At 34.5% G+C, this 20,317-nt stretch overlaps 1 protein-coding gene across 6 annotated transcripts in view; it reads right to left on the bottom strand.

Annotated features, from left to right (window-relative positions):
- Positions 1–860: 860 nt before the first annotated feature.
- LOC114298178 (disease resistance protein At4g27190) overlaps positions 861–20,317 on the bottom strand; it is a 41,663-nt gene continuing 22,206 nt past the window's right edge. For 2 of the 6 annotated variants that reach the window (XM_082891023.1, XM_082891022.1), the window contains 4 exons: positions 10,242–10,976; positions 6,770–7,463; positions 5,312–5,380; positions 861–1,326 (listed from right to left, as the gene is read on the bottom strand). In XM_082891023.1, the coding sequence (XP_082747149.1) occupies positions 5,358–5,380; positions 6,770–7,463; positions 10,242–10,976 (1,452 nt within the window). In that variant the 3' untranslated portion in view covers positions 861–1,326; positions 5,312–5,357. Of the gene's footprint in view, positions 1,327–1,466; positions 1,539–3,351; positions 3,371–5,311; positions 5,381–6,769; positions 7,464–10,241; positions 10,977–20,317 lie in introns of those variants that run through there. The other 4 variants (XM_082891026.1, XM_082891025.1, XR_014341787.1 and 1 more) reach the window with 3 other exon arrangements.

The raw sequence follows: 20,317 nt of genomic DNA, 5'->3' as shown, positions 1-20,317 counted from the left end.
CAGTGGATCATGAAGAAAATGATAATCACTTCCTCATCAGTGATGTCGGGAACCTTCTAAACTCAGATTCTGTTTGGAAGAATATTTGATGGAGTGTAGTAATAAATAGATTCCTTATCTATTGGCATATGTGCGTATGAACTAGCTAAGAAAATTAATACCAAAAATAAGATAAGTAAAGAAAAACATACAAATAAATTATAAACTAAACCATATACCTACTTGATTACAGAATATTTGGATCAAGAGAAAAATGGGGCAAGAGTTTGATATTAATATTTTCTTTTTCTTTTTGTGAAGAAACAAAAAAGGAACAAGCTCACACATGTTTTTTGTGTGCAAATAAGTTGTGTGTAAGATTTTTTTCAAAAAAAGTTCTCTATAAGATAAGAATTTTTTTTAAGACTGTATTTGGTTCATAAATTTAAGTAGAAATTTAGAAACAAAAAAGAAAATGTGTATGAAATGTAGTTATATTCTATTCACATTTCACTTACTCTTTTTTTTCTCTTTCAAATTTCTATTTAAATTCATGAACCAAACATAAAGTTGATTATATCATGTTTTTTGAGTTCAGAGTTTGTTCTCCTATGCAATCCTTTCAAGCCATAAGTTAAGTAGTGACTCAAGCAATACCATTTTTTCAATCTAGAATATTCTTTTGTTAATTTAGAAATATTTACTCTCTAACAAGTTACATTTTTATCAATTTTCTCATAACATACAATTCATGGTTATGAATTAGCTAAAGAAAGATAGTAACAGAGGCTAGATAATAAATTGCATATTTAAAATATGCAATTTAAAAAATAAAAAATAATCATATTTAAAAGAACATCAACAATAAGTCATATTTAAAAAAAAAAAAAAAAACAACTCACATCAAATAATAATGGCATTGTTGCAATTACACATAAAGCACACTAACATATTCAAACACAAATTATTACATGGCTAATAATAAAGTGAATTCAGTTGTACCACAAAACAAAAAGCACAATCAACCTAGCAATACACAAAAAAGACACACTAATAAAAACCTAGCAATACCACATAATAGCAAACAAATTATTCAAGTTAGGACTATAGTTTTTTTTTTTTTTTTTGGTTTTGTTTTTTGTTTTGTTTTTTTTTTTTTCAAGTTCGAACAAAAGTTAAAATGAAATTATAAAAACCAAATGATTCTTCATAAATAAGAACACCTTGACCTTGTAAAGTTGTAGCCGGTTTCTGCATAAATATGGCTGTTATCTACTTCTCTAGCTTCTTGATCTTCATAGAAATTGAGTAGATCCTCCCACCTACTAGTTATCAAGAACAACACACCTAGCAAAACATTTGCGATCAAATTTTGAAAACAGATACATGCTAATTAAAAGCAACTACTTTCAATGTGCTTTATACAAACCCAACAATAGATAAATGTAATCATAACAACTAAACAGTTTGTTCATATATAAGAACACCTTGTAGCCTTGGTTCTTTAACACATGGGGCCAAAATCTCTTTCTCCAACTTCTTTATTAAGAAAATCATACCTAGGAAATCAGCAGCAATCAAATTTTGAAAATGAAAGACATTAAAGACTAGTTAAAACCTATTACATTCAACATGCTTGTGTATGTTGGGTGAACGTGTTTTAGGCTTGGCAATATTTATTATCAAGTTAATAATGGAGGTCAAACATATATGCAATATAGATGCTTGGCAATATATATTACATCTTTTGTTACATCTCAAAGGAGGTTAGTGTAATTTTTCCTAATAAATTTTTGTTTTGAAATTTTGAAAAAGTAATTGGGCAAAATATTTATACCAAGAATGGGCTTGTCGGCAATTTTTCCATTTGGATTGCACAGAGCTCTCATTGGGCTTCTCAATAGTTCTCCAATTATTTTTAGGAGTAATGCCACAATGATTATGTCTTTCTATCTCATTTGGTTTATTTTGAGATGTGTCATCATTGTATTGGTAATAAAGATTCATTCAACCAATGTAATTATGACAAATGAGATACTAAACCCTATATGGCATAAAGACATGGTCATTATAGTATTACTCTATGAAGCACGGACACCTCTCCGAGGGCTCCGTACCAGTGTTGAACTCGGATACGCGGTGGACACGTGTCCGACACGCAACAGAGAGTGTCCTTTTTTTCTTTTTTTTTTGCAGCCAGACACGTTCCAACACTTGCGAGACACATTCAGGGGTCAATTTCAAAATTTATAAAACATCTTTGGGGTCAATTTGTAAAAAAAGAAAAATAGAACCATATCTACCCTACATCGAGTTAGGAACAACAGAGAAAGAAAGAAAGAAGAGAACAAAAGAGAAAGAGAGAAGACGAAGAGGACAAAAGAGAAAAAGAGACCTGGTCGATTTTCGGTGGTCCCTCGTCGCTCCTCATCACTCATCGTCCATTGCTCGTCGCTCGTTACCTAAGGCACACCTGTTTTGATCTTCTTCGTTCTTCTTCTGCTTCGATCTTCTTCTTCTTCTTCTTTTTCTCCGATCTTCTCTTTGTTTCAGTCTCTCTCTCTCTTTCTCTCTCTTTCTCTCTCTCTCTCTCTGTCACCCTCTCTCTGTCTCATTTTATTTTTTCTTTTATTTTATTATTTCGTTTATATGCTGAGTGTAGTATGTCTCTCTCTGTCTTCCTTTTTTTTTCCCTAATTTCATTTTATATTTTCTTTTTTCTCTCTGTGCCTCTATCATTTGAGTATATAATTTATTTATTTTTTGTAGATTAGTTTTGTTAATTTTTTTTTTTTATCGGCATTAGTTTTGTTAATTTTTAATAATGTGTGTTTATTAATTTTATTATAGGAACAAATTTTTCATGCATTTTGTAACAAATGATGGTTGGTAGCGTCAAATGACATGTTATGTATTGATGAAATGCAATTTTATGTTATTTGTGAATGATATATATATGATGTTAAATCAATTAAATGTTTATTTTTTTTATAATTTTAATAGTGTTATTTTGTATTTTTTATTAACTTTTAATGATTTTTTAAATAATTTTATGACATATAATAAATAAAATTAACTATATATATTGAACGTGTCCCCAGCGTGTCGTATCCTCTATTTTTTGAAAATTTACGTGTTCGCGTGTCCGTGTCTTGTCAGTATCGTGTCACGTGTCCGTATCCGTGCTTCATACGTATTACTCCTAAATATAATTAGATTGATTTGATAACTATAACATGATTTTATCATCTTTATCTTCAGAAAAATAAATTTCATTTCTTTTGAAAGCAAAGATGTCATGTTGTTATGATTATCAAATAAATTTGAATTTTTATGAATGACTTACCCACCGTGTTTATAAAATGAAAGGTTCAAATCCTCATAGTGGAATCTGTAAAATCCAAAAGGCCAACTGTTGAGAAGCCTATTCATTGTACAATGTTTCTATTTAAGGTAGTTTGGAAAGAAAATTGCTTTAGCAAAGAATTATTCATACAAAAGTTTTTATTGAGAACAATACCTATATGACTTTCAAAATTAGATTAACAGCAATAGATTGTCATTTCTTCAGAAATGTAACCTTATGAGTCACTGAACCTAAGATGAAATTTCGGTATGAAAAAACTTAAGTGGTATTTGATCTAACTAAACTAAACTCATATCCCAGTAAGTTTTTACCCATTTCTTTGGGACTCAATTGGCATTGCTTTTAAAGACAAACTTTTTTCACTGAATTAGTGATAAAGAGTTTACTCTCAATGATTTTGTATATATATATAGATATGAAACACCAGCTAATAAGACTTCATCTTGGCACAATTTCAGATTAATATGTTTGTACTATCCATAAATGTAATTAATTTTATAAATTTATGCTCCGTTTGTTTTGGTAAAATATTTTATGTGAAAAGATTCTTTTTTTTTTTTTTTTTTAAATGTCATGGCTAGAGAATAATACATAGAAAATATTTTCCAATATTTAGTTAGAACTCTGAAATAACGATTAGTGGTGGTAGGATGTTGGGGAAGAAAAAAGAAATAACTTGTACAAACATATTGGTTTGAGAATTATTTGTGATAATTAAATCATCATAATTTGAACAAGATAAACTTACATTAAATTAGAGAATAAAAATAAACTCTTGTATTTGATGTAAGATCAATTTATTTTGAACGTACCTGGCCAATGAAATGAATTTTGTATGTAGTAACATGAAAATTGTACTATATGAAAAGAAAAATTGATGAATTCTGTCTAAAATTTGGCCAACCTAACAGTCTACTAATTTATCCTTGTTCAGGATCCCTCAAGCAATTTTAGGAGAATTGGACATACTGCAAAGGAAATTTCTCTCTTTAATACAATTTTTTCTTAGCTAATAAAAAATTAAAATTAAAATAAAATAAAAACTATTTCTCTAATTCACACAAACAAATTCTGTAAACAACCAAAGAACAGAAAATACAGCCCTTTACTTCACACAATGAAATGGTTTAGCAGAGTGTTAAGCTTCTAAAAGGAAATAAGGTGAATTACACTAATACCCTCTACATTCTACTCTTTGTATCATTTTTGTTACACTTTTAATTAGCTCAATTTTAATACTTAATTTTTTATTTTGGGTCAATTTGCTTCAATTGATAACGTATGTCATTAGGATTTTTTTAACAGAGAATTATCACTGAGTTTATTGAGATTAACTTATTGAGTTAATCTAGTTTACAATTTCACCCCAAAAGCAAGACACACGTCTTTCATGTGTGTATTTTCCATTAAAAAAAAATGCTAACAATTATAATCAATTGGACCAAATTAGGATAAAATTATAATTCCGGATAAAAATCAAATCGGTTGAAATTACAAGAATCAAAATGACACAAGAACCAAAATATATGGACTATCAGTATAATTTCTCCAAAAAAATATTATTTGGAAGGCCACAAACCAAATATAAATATATTCACTAAAAATTTAAAGATATGAACCTAAACAGATAAACCCACAATATATTTATCAACAGAATGAAGAGGCATTTGGTGTAATGTTTTTTTTTTACTTTTACTTTATTATGATTATTTTTTTTATTTTTTATTTTGTGTGTATGGCAATAATGCATACCTTTTTTTTACCAACAGAATGAAGAGGCATATTAATCAACAGAATGAAGATAAACCCACAGTATATTTAAAGATATGAACCTAAACAGATAAACCCACAGTATATTTATCAACAGAATGAAGAGGCATTTGGTGTAATGTTTTTTTTTACTTTTACTTTATTATTATTTATTTTATTTCTTTTTTATTTTGTGTGTATAGCAGTAATGCATACCTTTTCTGTGAAGAGATTGGCGTTGCACCGCAGCAAATGGTGAATATTACTCCTCTTCCACATCACAACCTGCATGTGGCAAGTATCAAATCATTACTAAAACTAAAAATATATATAGCTAACAATCAACACCACCTCTCGAATCGAATATCATTTATCAGAGAAGTGATTTAATTATTAGGTCATTTAAATTATCACTTTTGACCCACAATGAAAAGAAGAAAAAAAATTATCTAACGACTCAACTTTTTAAAAATAGATTGAGACTTCGAGCGTCAATCACCACACTATATTTATGCTTATATAATGGTATAGATAGATAAATTTTTAATTTTTAATTAATCTTCTGCCTAGTGGCAAAAAAAAAAAAAAAGGACAAAGATAACTAAATACATACTTTTGTGTTATATTTGAATCATAAATTTGGATAGAGATAAAATGAAAAAGGTAAATTGAAATAGATATAAAAATAAAATAAAAATAAAAATTAACCTATATTTTCATTCACATTTTACTCTCTTCTTTCTTCCTTCTTTCTTTTTCCCTTCTAAATCTCTATCCAAGACTATGATTTGTGTTTTAGATCATGAATTCAGGTAAAGATTTGGAAATGAAAATGAAAAATGAAAAATGTGAGAATAATCTAAATGAAATATGAGTTAATAATTTTTTAACTTTTCGTTTCCAAATCCTTCTCTAAATAACCAAACAGAGCATAAGTTAATGAGTTAATCTATTGCTAACCAATACTATATTAGTTACAATCACGTTATTAAGAAATCAGTGTATACACAATGCTCAAAATCTGGAGGATATATTATTAATTTCCGAAATATACCAATTGTTGGAGACAATAATTGTATCTTAAGATTAAGAATATGCACATAGTTTATTAAGGGTTTAGCTTCTCTCAAATTAACCATCTCAACTCAAGGATAAGTATTTTTGGAGACATTATTATTATTATTAAAGCAATGCTATATGTAATTTCATTTCTGATCTCTTTTTATCATTCCTAGGCACACAAAAATGAGATTCATATTCATAAATGCATATAGAATCCATTTATTTGTGTATGAGAAAATGAGATAATTAGAAATATAATTATATGTGGCATCTTCTTATTATTGTTAAGACAAATGAAGCCAACAGGTTTGATCGGGTGTAACCGGATGACAACAGCTAAATCGTGGATTTGGATGCTCTCTAGCACTTCTCCATCCAACAATTCAACAATTAACCCTTATCACCAGTTGTGGCTTTTGAATCAACTATTGAATGATGAATGGATAAAGAAAATGTTGGAGAGAATCTTCTTCATTAAACCGCTCCCATTTTGGGAGATGTCGGTGTGGCAAGTATATGAGGTAGTGAAGTTGCTTTCTTGAGAGTATTTTATTTGGAAAACCACTAGAACAAAAGAAGCATATTTGCATGGAAGTATAATTAATTGGTTACCTCGATACTTGGGGCAGAAATCTACACGCAATTTGGAGATACGAATTTGGGATTTTGGAATTCCAATACACACGAGACTAGGAAGATTTTCAAGTTCCGCACTGAAAATATTGATTTTGCCCCCTTCATCATTATTGTTGTCATCGTCATTGTCATCGTCATCTTCATCATCTTTGTCTTCTTCTTTTTCTTCTTCTTCTTCTGCTTCCCTGGTGACAATCTTTTCTACTTTCTCACAATTTTCAATTCTTAGACATTTTAGATACCCAAGGACCTTGACCATGGAAATTGTGAATATATATCTCAGGTTGTCACACCTCTCCACTTCTAGGGATGTTAGATATTTGAAACAATGAGTTTGTTGAGAAACATTCTTCCATATATGCGTCAACTTGGGCAAATACATCAATTTCAAATCTCGAAAGTAAGTACTAGCGCATACCGACCCTTGGAGGTTGAATATTGTTTCAAGTGAATCACACCACCATACCTTCAGCCGTTCTAGACGTCGTAGTCTTTGCATTAAATTTGACGAGATCACATTTGATAATGTCTCACAACATTGGACCAACATGAATCTCACTTTGTCCAGGCGGTCAACTTCAAGTTGGTTGTGCCACATCTCTGTTGATCCATTTATGTCTGTGATAGTAAGTTTTCCAACGTTGAACACACACCAGACATTGAAAATAAACTGCAAGTCCATTAAACTTAACTATTAGTGTTAGTGACATAATTATTTTACCAAAGACTTCATTTTATTCAAGAGTTTTGGGGATAGTTTGGAAATAAAATAAAATTTTACATGAAATTTTGTTGTCATATCAACAACTTTCATTTGATCATAGACTGCAATTAATGGTGGTGGTAAAATTAATTCAAAATCAGTTGATATTATTAAAAGAATAAATGTTAAATTAATTTTTGAGTAATAATTTGATGACAAAATGATATTTTTTGCCCTATAAAATACTTGCATAATGTAAGATACCCAACAATGGTTAAATCTTTCTTGGTAAGTCAACATTTAAAAGATTAAATCATTAGTATCATTTACGCTGCTTTTTGGATTATGAATTTAGATAGGAATTTAAAAAGGTAAAAGAAAAAAAAAATTGAAGAAAAAATTAACTTATACTCTATTCACATTCTCCTCACCTTTTTTCTTTCCCATTTCAAAATTCCTACCTAAATTCCTAATTCAAAACACAACCTTAGTGTTTGAACAATAGCTAAGGAAAATGAAGCGTTTAAACTTAGGACACGACTTGTTTTGTGCATGGAATTTAATAAAATAAAAACAACAACATCCAAATAGTCGTATACTGTGTTTGGTTCATCGATTTAAGGAGAAATTTGAAAAGAAAAAGAGAAAATATATGTAAAATATAAATGAAATATAATTATATTTTACCTACATTTCTCACATATTTATCATTTTCCTTTCTATTTTCAAATCTCTATCCAAATTCATAAACTAAATACAACCTTAAAATAGAATAGACAGACTCAATATGGTACAAGAGCTTGTATGGAATCTGAAAATGAATTTTAGAATACGGTAGTTTGTCATCTAGAAAAACTGTAGTAAAGCAGTGCTTCAAGCCAAAAATTAAATAGAGAAATTGCCCTTTCTATTTAAATTTTACACATCCAACTCTCTCCCCTAACATCTGTTAGACAATTACCATTCACTCTGTGAGTATTATAAAAAAGGCAAAATTACATAGTAGTCCCTAAATTTTGCTACTCCTACCTAAATTTTTTATAAGTTGTATATATAAAAATTTTATTAATAAATATTTTTTATTTTTTTTTAATATCATAGTTAAAACTTTTATAGCTTTTATTCCCCCCTGAAGAAGACTCCACTCATTAAGAAACAAGATCCAATAAGTCATTGTCACAATATCACGAGTAACAATATAAAATTATGGACTTTAGAAAATCAAAAAAAATATATATATATTATGCACTTTGAATGGAGAATTTGAATAGGGATAAATCAGTAAGATTAAAGAGACTTAAAAATCTTTAATAATAGATCTAATTAGGGTAATGTTTTTATTCAGTTGGCAAAATTAATTGAAGGTGTTGTTGGGCTTCTAGGCCTATCACGAGGCCAACCTCAATGATCTGAGCTATTCATATCGAAGAACCTATTTGGACAACTATAATTACATAGTTAAATTACATTTGTCATATAGAAATGAACAATAATTATAATTTTATTATATATCGTTTATTATTTTGAAGACAAATATAATATAATAATGTAACTATAATATTCAAATCAATTTAATTTTCTATAAGAATGATCTTTTCAACTTGTGATAATTTTAACGAATACGGCAAACAAGCTCTGACAAAAATACCATAGGACACATTTTATACATTAGACAAAATTAACACAAATTGAGTGCATGGCATGAAAATGAATTTGTTCATACAATAAAAAAATACGCAAAATAGGATTCCTCTAATATGTAAAACTTTATATCCAAAAAGTGTAATGATCTCACCCAAACTAATAAGTCTTATTATTCTGTATCAATCAAAATATATGTATTGTTTACACATTCAAAAAATGTGAATAAAATCGGACTAGATGGATATTGATTGACTAATTAGACATTTCAACTAGACCTAGCCTAATTGGCCACCATATTTTCCTTAAGGCTTAGTCCCAAGGAGGTCGTGGGTTCAATTCCTTTAGGGGGGTTGAATTAAGGGAGTGCAAACACTTAGCTGTTTTGCCAAGGGTGAGGAGATTTTCTCCCATAGGTAACAACTAACATTTGTCGATAAAAAATAAATAAAAATAAAAAAACTCAACCCGTTCAAATCGTGTGGGAGTTATGATCAAATCACGGAGGGGAATTAACACAATTTATCATCTCATGTATTATCAATATATTAGTTTAATAAAGAACACTCTGGTCAATCATTTAAATTTAAAATTAAAATTAAAATTTTGGGGGCAATTGTGTCAAATTATATTTTTTTTTAATCCATAATGATAACAACAATCTGAAATATCATATAACATTTACCTATCCATCTATCTATTTATTTACAAATATGTCATTTTGTGCACGTGCCCATCTATTTGTCCATTTATTGTTCATCAATAAACTAGAATAGAGAACTCCAAGAATTGATGTTTACAAATTTGTTTACCTAATATTGTTAAAAAAATTGAAAGAGTGGTTGGGCTAGGTAGGGCAGGGGTATACGTTTATCACAAGTCTCACTTTGGTAATTTAAATCGTTTATTTTTATAATAATAGTCTTTGTGTATAGATCATAAAATATAATAGTAATAAAATAATCATATTGATTTAATCATTAAAACAATATAATTTTATCATCTTTATCTTCAAAAAATGGATTCAAAAAACTAGACGATCTTCCATTTTTTTGAACATAAATATGATAAAATTATGGTGAATTTTAAAGTTAATTAATGTACCTTTCCATCCAAGAGATGGTGATGAGATGAGGTTGAAAAGTCTGCCCTTTGTTGGTCTAGCTTGTGCTGAAATGTTGATTGGAGTATCTTCACTTTAGGACAGTTGATTACTTGTATTGTTTTCAACAAAGATCCCTCAAACGTACAAGCCTCGGAGCAGAAACTCCTAAGGTTTGGCAAATCACTGAGTTTGAGACTACTCAGTTGAGGAAACATGATCATATTTGTTATCACTGCATCATCTGCATTTGGTTCACTTCCAATGATTGATTCCATCATACCACATTCAGTTACCTCTATTTCTTGTAGTTTCACAAGAAGTTTGGCTAGAGAGTATGAGAACAGATTTCTTAAACTGCCACAATCATTTACTATTAAGGATATTAGATTTTGAAAGCCTTGAATTCTTGCTGAATTGTCCTTCCAAACATGTGTCAACTTTGGTAGACAGCTTAATTTCACCTTTTTTAATGAAGGGAGTGGCATATCTAATATGCCTTCCCAAACAAGTCCTTCAAGGTCAAATGCTACTCCAATAGATCGACAGTCACGTACTTCAAGTAGTTCAAGATTTTGCATGCCCTTAATTGAATTGGATAGGAAAAGAATGTTTGAGAGCCCATGACAATTGTCAACTTTTATCGTTCTTAGTTTACCTTGAAGTTGTCCAGGCCAAATCTCCATCAGATTCTCCATGTCATAGATGCTCAATTCTTCAATGGCAGTCAATTTGACCTGTGAGTCCATTCACATGCTTACAAACTTAATTAAGCACAACAAATGTTATTCCCATTAAACATCATCCATTTAGTTTCGAAATTAATATACTTCATATTTGACTAATTAAACATAAAACAGTTCTTACACATCAATTACAATACATTTTTAGATCCGAATTAAGCTAAAAAGTCCAATCCATTTTATTATATTCTTAAATTTACCAAATATAAAAATACACATTAAATTTCATTTTGGTATAGTGGAGGGTGATCAAGGTGATGGGGAGTCGAATCAATCAATAGATAATGAAGTACAAGGATTCTCATCATGGTTATCATAATCTTATTATTTTACGATTTCAATTGGGTCAAATGATTCAAATCACAATAAGATCTTAAATTTATTAAAATATGGAAGTGACTAAGATCAGGGGCAACAGTAGGAAAAGGGTGATGGGTCCCATCCACCCATCACCCTACCAAAAAGCCTTGAATTTTTTTTTTTTTTTTTTTTTGTGACAAAAAATTTATTTGATGACTAATTGATCCTATGAAAAAAATAAGAGACCCTATCATTAGAAACCAATACTCAATAGGAATCTAGTCTCTCTTGTCAATTCGGACATGAGAACTATGTGGTTTTCCTTTGTAAGTGGTAGCTTTTCGAATACCGTACTTCTTCTCTGGTTCCTTATAATACCCAGGGATAGGAATTTCCCTGCAAAAGTCCAAATTTCGGAGTGACTTTTGGAACGCCGCATTTTTGCATTCAGCTTCCAGATACTTATAGGCATAAAGAATTCGAGGAACGACGCCAATTGTATTTGCTCCATGTCGTTCTGCAAATCCCTTCTTGATCCGTTCTCCAAGGTCGCCGGGCATTTTTGACCATAACTTAGCAGATAGCTCTTCTCCGACGAACAACCTTCCTGACTTTGTAGCAAGATGAAGGTAGTCATTCAAAAACTTTATGATGTCCTTCACATCTCTACATGAAAGTCTTTCAAGGTCACGATAAGCTTCTTCTTGCATTAGGGTTGAACCTTGATAAGGATCCTCCAAGGTGAACACAGTTCTCATTTGAGAAATGATATTCTGTGTACCTTCATTCCCATCGCCTATGGAAATAAGATTAGCATATTCATCAGCGTATCTCATTCGCCATTGCGTCCATATTAACTTCTCTGTTTCTCCAAGGAGATTTTCCATAAACATGATCTTATCACGAACATCTGTAAATCCTTGGGAGGCAACATAAGATCGTGTGATTGATTCCCATCTCATGAATGCGTCATCAAATCTTCCAAGAGCCTGTGGAATGACAAACATAGCTCCTGTATGATGCATGGCAGATGGTAAGTTCCACATCTCATCTTTGTGACCGCGTCGGAAATTTGATCGTCCTCCTGTGTACGAGGGCCTTTCCGGAATGTTTATGGATGGACCTTGTCCTGTTGCCGGTGGATAGCCTGGGGGACCCATCATTGAATCCTGTGGAGGATTATAATGAGAAGTAACTGCTGATGATGAGGATAACAGATAATGAGGTTGTTGTCGTCGTGCGATCAATTCCTCCAATTTCTTAATCTGTGGATACTCCGTCTCCGCTTCCTCCTCCATCACAGCAATTATGTTGAGGGTAGAGTCAGAGTCTGAATCCTCTGGTTTATACTCTATAGCCTTCGCTTTCCTCGTACTTCCAAATCCTTTAGTGCTCCGTCGAGTGTCACATAGATTTTGGGCATCCTTTTCCACCATTCTTGGCATGGAAACCTTCTCAAATATGATCTGAGCGATTTTGTCTCCAGCGTGAATTATAAAATCCTCCTGATTATGATTAAAAAGAAGTATTTTAACTTCTCCCCTGTAATCAGGATCAATGACTCCTGCTCCAACATCTATTCCATGTATCAAAGCAAGTCCAGATCTGGGGGCGAGCCTTCCATAAAGTCCATAAGGAATTTCCAAGGCTATGCCGGTGGAGATTAACATTCTTCCCTGGGCTGGGATTATATACATGGCTATTGATGTTAAATCATAACCAACAGCTCCGTCAGTTGCTCGAGTTGGTCTGGTTGCATGTGGTAATAGTCTGATAAAGTGAACAGCATCAAAGCCTTCATATTCACTCATAGGGTAGCAAGTTCGACAAAGTCTGTCCTGCTTTTTCTCCTTCTTTCTTGACCGTCGTCGCTGAGGTTGTGATGATTCAGAGTCAGATTCTGGCGGCATGCTTCTTTCACCACCTTTCGTCTGTTGCTGTTGAAAAGCGTCATAGCGAAGACTAGCTTGGTCAAGTGTTTCTTTGAAAACTGCTGGTTGTTCTTCAAAGAACAAAAGTGTCTCTTGCCTATTGTGAGCTTCATTCTGAATAGAGTTAACATCTTCTTCAGAATCCATGATTTCATTATCGTTTGAATCATAGTGGACTGGATCCGCTCGTTGGGCGGCTACATAGTCACCAAATCGTAAGCTGAAATTTCCGCCAGGCAAGTTGCGAGATACAGCAGTAGTGGGCTGTTGAGGATGTATCCTTCTGATTGGTGGACGTATAATCCAATTTCGTCCTCGCAAGACATCAGTAGAAACCTGTTCTCCTGGGATTGCTTTTACACCTCAGGATGTGAGAAATTCAGTAACTCCTTGAATTTCATAGGCAAATCCAACATTAGGAGTGTTAGATAGTCGCCCAACTAATCCTCGTGTAATTAACAGGTTGGCTTCTCCTCCTTGCCAATTTTCATATCCCCGTGTCTGAATCACAATCTGCACGTGATTATAGAAATCCCCGATAGTCATCATCGTATTTGGAATTACGTAGACCATCTGTATTCCTCGCGTTAGATCAACCTCCATGGATGCAAAAGTGGCTTGATCTCCTGTCCATCTTGTGTCTCTGAGAACTAAGACAGCAAGATTTCCTTGTTCAATTCGATGCAGAACTTGAAGTCTTATTTGAATTACTCCAAGATGAATGTACTGCATATGACTTCTTCGTAATTCTTCGTAGCTTTCTTCCTGAATGAAGGGCCTTTCAATCTGCGTGTCGCCTACGCAGAGTAATGCTTCTTCAGATCGATGAACATAAACTCGATGATGTGCATCATCTCGTCTAGTTCTGTATAACACCTCTGCTGGTGCTATGTTTGCTCTTTCCGCCATGGACAGTTGTAGCTGTACTTCTGGAGAGATCTGTTGCTCCAAGGTATTTGTTGTTGAAGGGCGTCCCCTTATCCTTTGAAGTGCGTTTCTGGCTCTTCGTTGCAAGACATAATTCCTTCGTTGGTCTTGCCGATATTCTCTGATCTGATCTTCAAATAGTGGCGCTCCAGGTGTTGCTATTGTTGGCCTGGGTTGGTTAGTAACTCGTGGTAAAGTCACCGTCCGAGTTCTCGAGGTTGAGGCCATCATGAATTTTTAAGCCTGAGTTTGTCAAGCTCTTCCTGTAGCAACTTGTTTGGATCACGATGAACTCTGAGGAGTCCTCTTGTTTCCTTCGGCTTCTCGTTTGCTCCCAACGAAAGATTCTTGAGTTTAGCAACAAGGTCGTCAGTTGCTAATACTGGTGACTTCTGAGTCTCTAAAGCTCGAATCCTTCCTTCAAGGGATTCCACCTGTTTTGCCAACTTAACACAAAGTTCAATTATAGTGTTATTTTGACGGATCAGGGTTTTTACTCCTAATGGCACAGACAATTTGTCAGAGGAAGTTGATAAACCGATTCCTGGTGCTTCAGTTGTTTCAGATGCTTTGAGAGCTTCTAAATACACCAATTCGTTATGACTCATTCAACTAACGCTCTTTTGAGTTGTTGAAGAATCTCTTCAATCGATTTAAACCTTTGATCTTCCTTACTCCTAGACTGGTTTTCCAGGCAAACCTGTGTTAAAGAGTTTATTTCTTTTTCCAATCTTTCTACTTTCTTGGCAAGCTGTTGAACAGAAGTTTCTAAAAGCTGAACTTGAATTTGTTGACTCCTAAATTCTTTTAGATTGACTTTACTGGAAAGACAGGTACGATCATAGATGACAGCAATATTATGAGCTAGTTCTTTAGTACTGGGTTTTTCAATATGGGCTAAATCAAGATAGCTCAGGCGTGATGTATCTGATTTTTCATACCATTCCTTTATATTTTGTTCCCAAATATTTTTCATAAAATGTTAGTTTATTACTGGTCTGAGAAGAATAATACAGAAGTAATGTCAGTCCTCATTTTGAGCAAAATTCTCAGCAATAATGGAGCAGCTCAAAAACTATGGTATCATAGGAGATGATCCTATGAAATATTGGTCACTGAACCAGATCACCTGCAAGTTGGACCTGAAAAATCCAGAGTTCATAATCAATGACCGGCCAATGAAGCATATCACTCCAGCAATGAAGGAAAGCTTTGGGAAACATATTGAGCAACTTCTACAGCTGAAGGTGATCAGGCCAAGTAAAAGTCGGCATCGTACCACTGCATTCATTGTAAATTCTGGTACGTATATTGATCCTGTCACAAAGGATGTCTTGCGAGGACGAAATTGGATTATACGTCCACCAATCAGAAGGATACATCCTCAACAGCCCACTACTGCTGTATCTCGCAACTTGCCTGGCGGAAATTTCAGCTTACGATTTGGTGACTATGTAGCCGCCCAACGAGCGGATCCAGTCCACTATGATTCAAACGATAATGAAATCATGGATTCTGAAGAAGATGTTAACTCTATTCAGAATGAAGCTCACAATAGGCAAGAGACACTTTTGTTCTTTGAAGAACAACCAGCAGTTTTCAAAGAAACACTTGACCAAGCTAGTCTTCGCTATGACGCTTTTCAACAGCAACAGACGAAAGGTGGTGAAAGAAGCATGCCGCCAGAATCTGACTCTGAATCATCACAACCTCAGCGACGACGGTCAAGAAAGAAGGAGAAAAAGCAGGACAGACTTTGTCGAACTTGCTACCCTATGAGTGAATATGAAGACTTTGATGCTGTTCACTTTATCAGACTATTACCACATGCAACCAGACCAACTCGAGCAACTGACGGAGCTGTTGGTTATGATTTAACATCAATAGCCATGTATATAATCCCAGCCCAGGGAAGAATGTTAATCTCCACCGGCATAGCCTTGGAAATTCCTTATGGACTTTATGGAAGGCTCGCCCCCAGATCTGGACTTGCTTTGATACATGGAATAGATGTTGGAGCAGGAGTCATTGATCCTGATTACAGGGGAGAAGTTAAAATACTTCTTTTTAATCATAATCAGGAGGATTTTATAATTCACGCTGGAGACAAAATCGCTCAGATCATATTTGAGAAGGTTTCCATGCCAAGAATGGTGGAAAAGGATGCCCAAAATCTATGTGACACTCGACGGAGCACTAAAGGATTTGGAAGTACGGGGAAAACGAAGGCTATAGAGTATAAACCAGAGGATTCAGACTCTGACTCTACCCTCAACATAATTGCTGTGATGGAGGAGGAAGCGGAGACGGAGTATCCACAGATTAAGAAATTGGAGGAATTGATCGCACGACGACAACAACCTCATTATCTATTATCCTCGTCATCAACAGTTACTTCTCATTATAATCCTCCACAGGATTCAATGATGGGTCCCCCAGGCTATCCACCGGCAACAGGACAAGGTCCATCCATAAACATTCCGGAAAGGCCCTCGTACATAGGAGGACGATCAAATTTCCGACGCGGTCACAAAGATGAGATGTGGAACTTACCATCTGCCATGCATCATACAGGAGCTATGTTTGTCATTCCACAGGCTCTTGGAAGATTTGATGACGCATTCATGAGATGGGAATCAATCACACGATCTTATGTTGCCTCCCAAGGATTTACAGATGTTCGTGATAAGATCATGTTTATGGAAAATCTCCTTGGAGAAACAGAGAAGTTAATATGGACGCAATGGCGAATGAGATACGCTGATGAATATGCTAATCTTATTTCCATAGGCGATGGGAATGAAGGTACACAGAATATCATTTCTCAAATGAAAACTGTGTTCACCTTGGAGGATCCTTATCAAGGTTCAACCCTAATGCAAGAAGAAGCTTATCGTGACCTTGAAAGACTTTCATGTAGAGATGTGAAGGACATCATAAAGTTTTTGAATGACTACCTTCATCTTGCTACAAAGTCAGGAAGGTTGTTCGTCGGAGAAGAGCTATCTGCTAAGTTATGGTCAAAAATGCCCGGCGACCTTGGAGAACGGATCAAGAAGGGATTTGCAGAACGACATGGAGCAAATACAATTGGCGTCGTTCCTCGAATTCTTTATGCCTATAAGTATCTGGAAGCTGAATGCAAAAATGCGGCGTTCCAAAAGTCACTCCGAAATTTGGACTTTTGCAGGGAAATTCCTATCCCTGGGTATTATAAGGAACCAGAGAAGAAGTACGGTATTCGAAAAGCTACCACTTACAAAGGAAAACCACATAGTTCTCATGTCCGAATTGACAAGAGAAAGTATTTGCAAAAGTCGAAACACTGCAAATGTTATCTATGTGGAGAAGAAGGACATTATGCAAGGGATTGCACGAAGGAGAAGAAAAATGTCAAAAGGGTGGCTATGTTTGAAAATCTGGGAATTCCTGATGACTATGATGTCATGTCCGTCCAACCAGGTGATGAGGACTCAGATGCGATCTACTCAGTATCGGAAGGATTTGATGATACTGAACACATTGGTGGAAGTCTTATGGAAACAATTTACATGTTCCGAGAAGCTGATAAACATTATTGGCTTGGAAAAGAAGGAGGATACAGGGCACAGGTTAAAGTCACACCGGAAATTTACCATTGTCAACATGAATGGGATCAACAGCACCCATTACCTGAAGATAGAAGACCGGAGTGCACAACATGCAAAAGAGACCTGACCTCATATTCAAAGGCTTTCTGCAATAAATGCAATGCTTTGACATGTGCATTATGTGCCAAGCCTTACTTCAATCTCACGACGTTTGTCACACGAAAGGCTCCAATTCCTTATAATCAAAAGCCATTACTCCAGGAGCAACAAGAGTACATTCGATGGTGTGAAGCTGAAATGAAGAGGCTTCGAGAAGAAGCAATTCAATATAAGACGGAGCTTGAAGAACTCAAGCTAGTCATGAAGCTTCAGGATGATGAACGAGAACTGAGAAGTAAAGGAAAGTATAAAGAGGATGAACTCCATGATTTAGAAGCAGAAGCTTTGGAGCAAGAAACTCATGTTAGGGTTGAAGAAATTCCGGAAATAGCTCTTGCTCTTGAAGAAGTGATAGCTAGAGGAGAAGTAAAGGAGAAGAGGAAGAATATGCTCTATAACCTCACAGTGGAACTTGAAATTCCTAACCCTCAAAAGATCTCTTTACACGCAATCCTAGACACTGGAGCAACAACTTGTGTCGTGGATTCTGAATCCGTTCCAGCTGATGCCTTAGAAGAAAATTCATATACCGTTGAATTTAATGGTTTGAATTCTAAATCAAAGGCAAACAAAAAGTTGAAAGGTGGAAAAATGTACATAGGGGATAATTGGTTCAAAATCCCTTATACGTATAGTTTCCCATTCCACCTTGGAGGTCGAATCCAGATGATTATCGGATGCAACTTTATCCGAGCAATGTATGGAGGTGTCAGAATTGAAGGAGATAATGTTACATTCTACAAGAATGTAATAACAATTCAGACTCGACAATCAGTAAATCTTCTGGAAGGACTTGAAGAAGAAGACTTGACAGTGGACCATTATTATGATCCTTCATCTGAATGGATATTCCACTCCACTAATGTCAGTCCTCATTTTGAGCAAAAATTCTCAGCAATAATGGAGCAGCTCAAAAACTATGGTATCATAGGAGATGATCCTATGAAATATTGGTCACTGAACCAGATCACCTGCAAGTTGGACCTGAAAAATCCAGAGTTCATAATCAATGACCGGCCAATGAAGCATATCACTCCAGCAATGAAGGAAAGCTTTGGGAAACATATTGAGCAACTTCTACAGCTGAAGGTGATCAGGCCAAGTAAAAGTCGGCATCGTACCACTGCATTCATTGTAAATTCTGGTACGTATATTGATCCTGTCACAAAGGAGGAAAAACGTGGCAAAGAAAGAATGGTGTGTAATTACAAAAGGCTGAATGATAACACCCATAAGGATCAATACAGTCTACCTGGTATAAATACTATAATGACAAAAATTGGCCATAGTAGCATTTATTCCAAGTTTGACTTAAAGAGTGGATTTCATCAGGTTGCTATGCATCCTGATTCTATTGAATGGACAGCATTCTGGACGCCCCTTGGACTATATGAATGGTTAGTCATGCCATTCGGGTTAAAGAATGCTCCAGCAGTATTTCAGAGAAAGATGGATTTATGCTTCAAAGGAACTGAAGATTATATTGCAGTCTATATTGATGATATTTTGGTCTTCTCTCCCGATTAAAAATCTCATGTAAAGCATATCCAATCTATGATTGAAATCTGCAAAAAGAATGGGCTTATCTTGAGCCCAACAAAAATGAAGATCGCAGCAGCTCAGATGGATTTCTTGGGCTCCACAATTGGGCAAGGGGAAATAAAGTTGCAACCTCACATTGTTACAAAGGTAGCCCAATTCCCAGATGATACTCTCAAAGAAACTAAGGGCTTACGCTCTTGGTTGGGCCTTCTCAACTATGCAAGAAACTATATCAAGGATTTGGGCTGAATGTTAAGCCCATTATATTCAAAGATTAGTCCAAATGGTGAGAAGAGGCTCAATGCTCAAGATTGGGATCTAATCCACAAGATCAAAGCCAAAATTCAGAAGCTGCCAAATCTATCAATTCCTCCATCAAAATGTGTCATTATCCTTGAGACTGACGGATGCATGGACGGATGGGGAGGAATCTGTAAGTGGAAGCCAGCTGCGAATGATCCTCGCTCCACTGAAAGGATTTCTGCATACGCAAGTGGGAAGTTCAATCCCATCAAATCAACAATTGATGCCGAAATACATGCATGCATGAATTCTTTGGAATCTTTCAAGATATATTATCTTGATAAACCACAGTTGACTCTTAGAACTGATTGCCAGGCCATAATCAGTTTCTTCAACAAAACAGTGGACCATAAACCTTCACGGTCTAGATGGATAGCCTTTACAGACTACATAACCGGTCTGGGCATAGATGTATCTTTAGAACACATCAATGGTTCTGATAATACTCTAGCTGATGCTCTTTCAAGGCTTGTATATTCACTGTTTTCATTTACAGAATGGCCAACAAAGGTGGTGCCGGAAGATATGGAGGTTCTAGTCGGCCTGCAGCAAATAGAAGAACTTATCCACTTCTGCGAAGAGA

This window comes from Camellia sinensis, chromosome 10 (genome assembly GCF_055761805.1).
Source record: "Camellia sinensis isolate YWXY chromosome 10, ASM5576180v1, whole genome shotgun sequence".
In the NCBI taxonomy this organism is placed as follows: domain Eukaryota; kingdom Viridiplantae; phylum Streptophyta; class Magnoliopsida; order Ericales; family Theaceae; genus Camellia; species Camellia sinensis.
The sequence above is the reverse complement of the archived record's forward strand: the minus strand, read 5'-3'. Positions and strand labels throughout refer to the sequence as shown.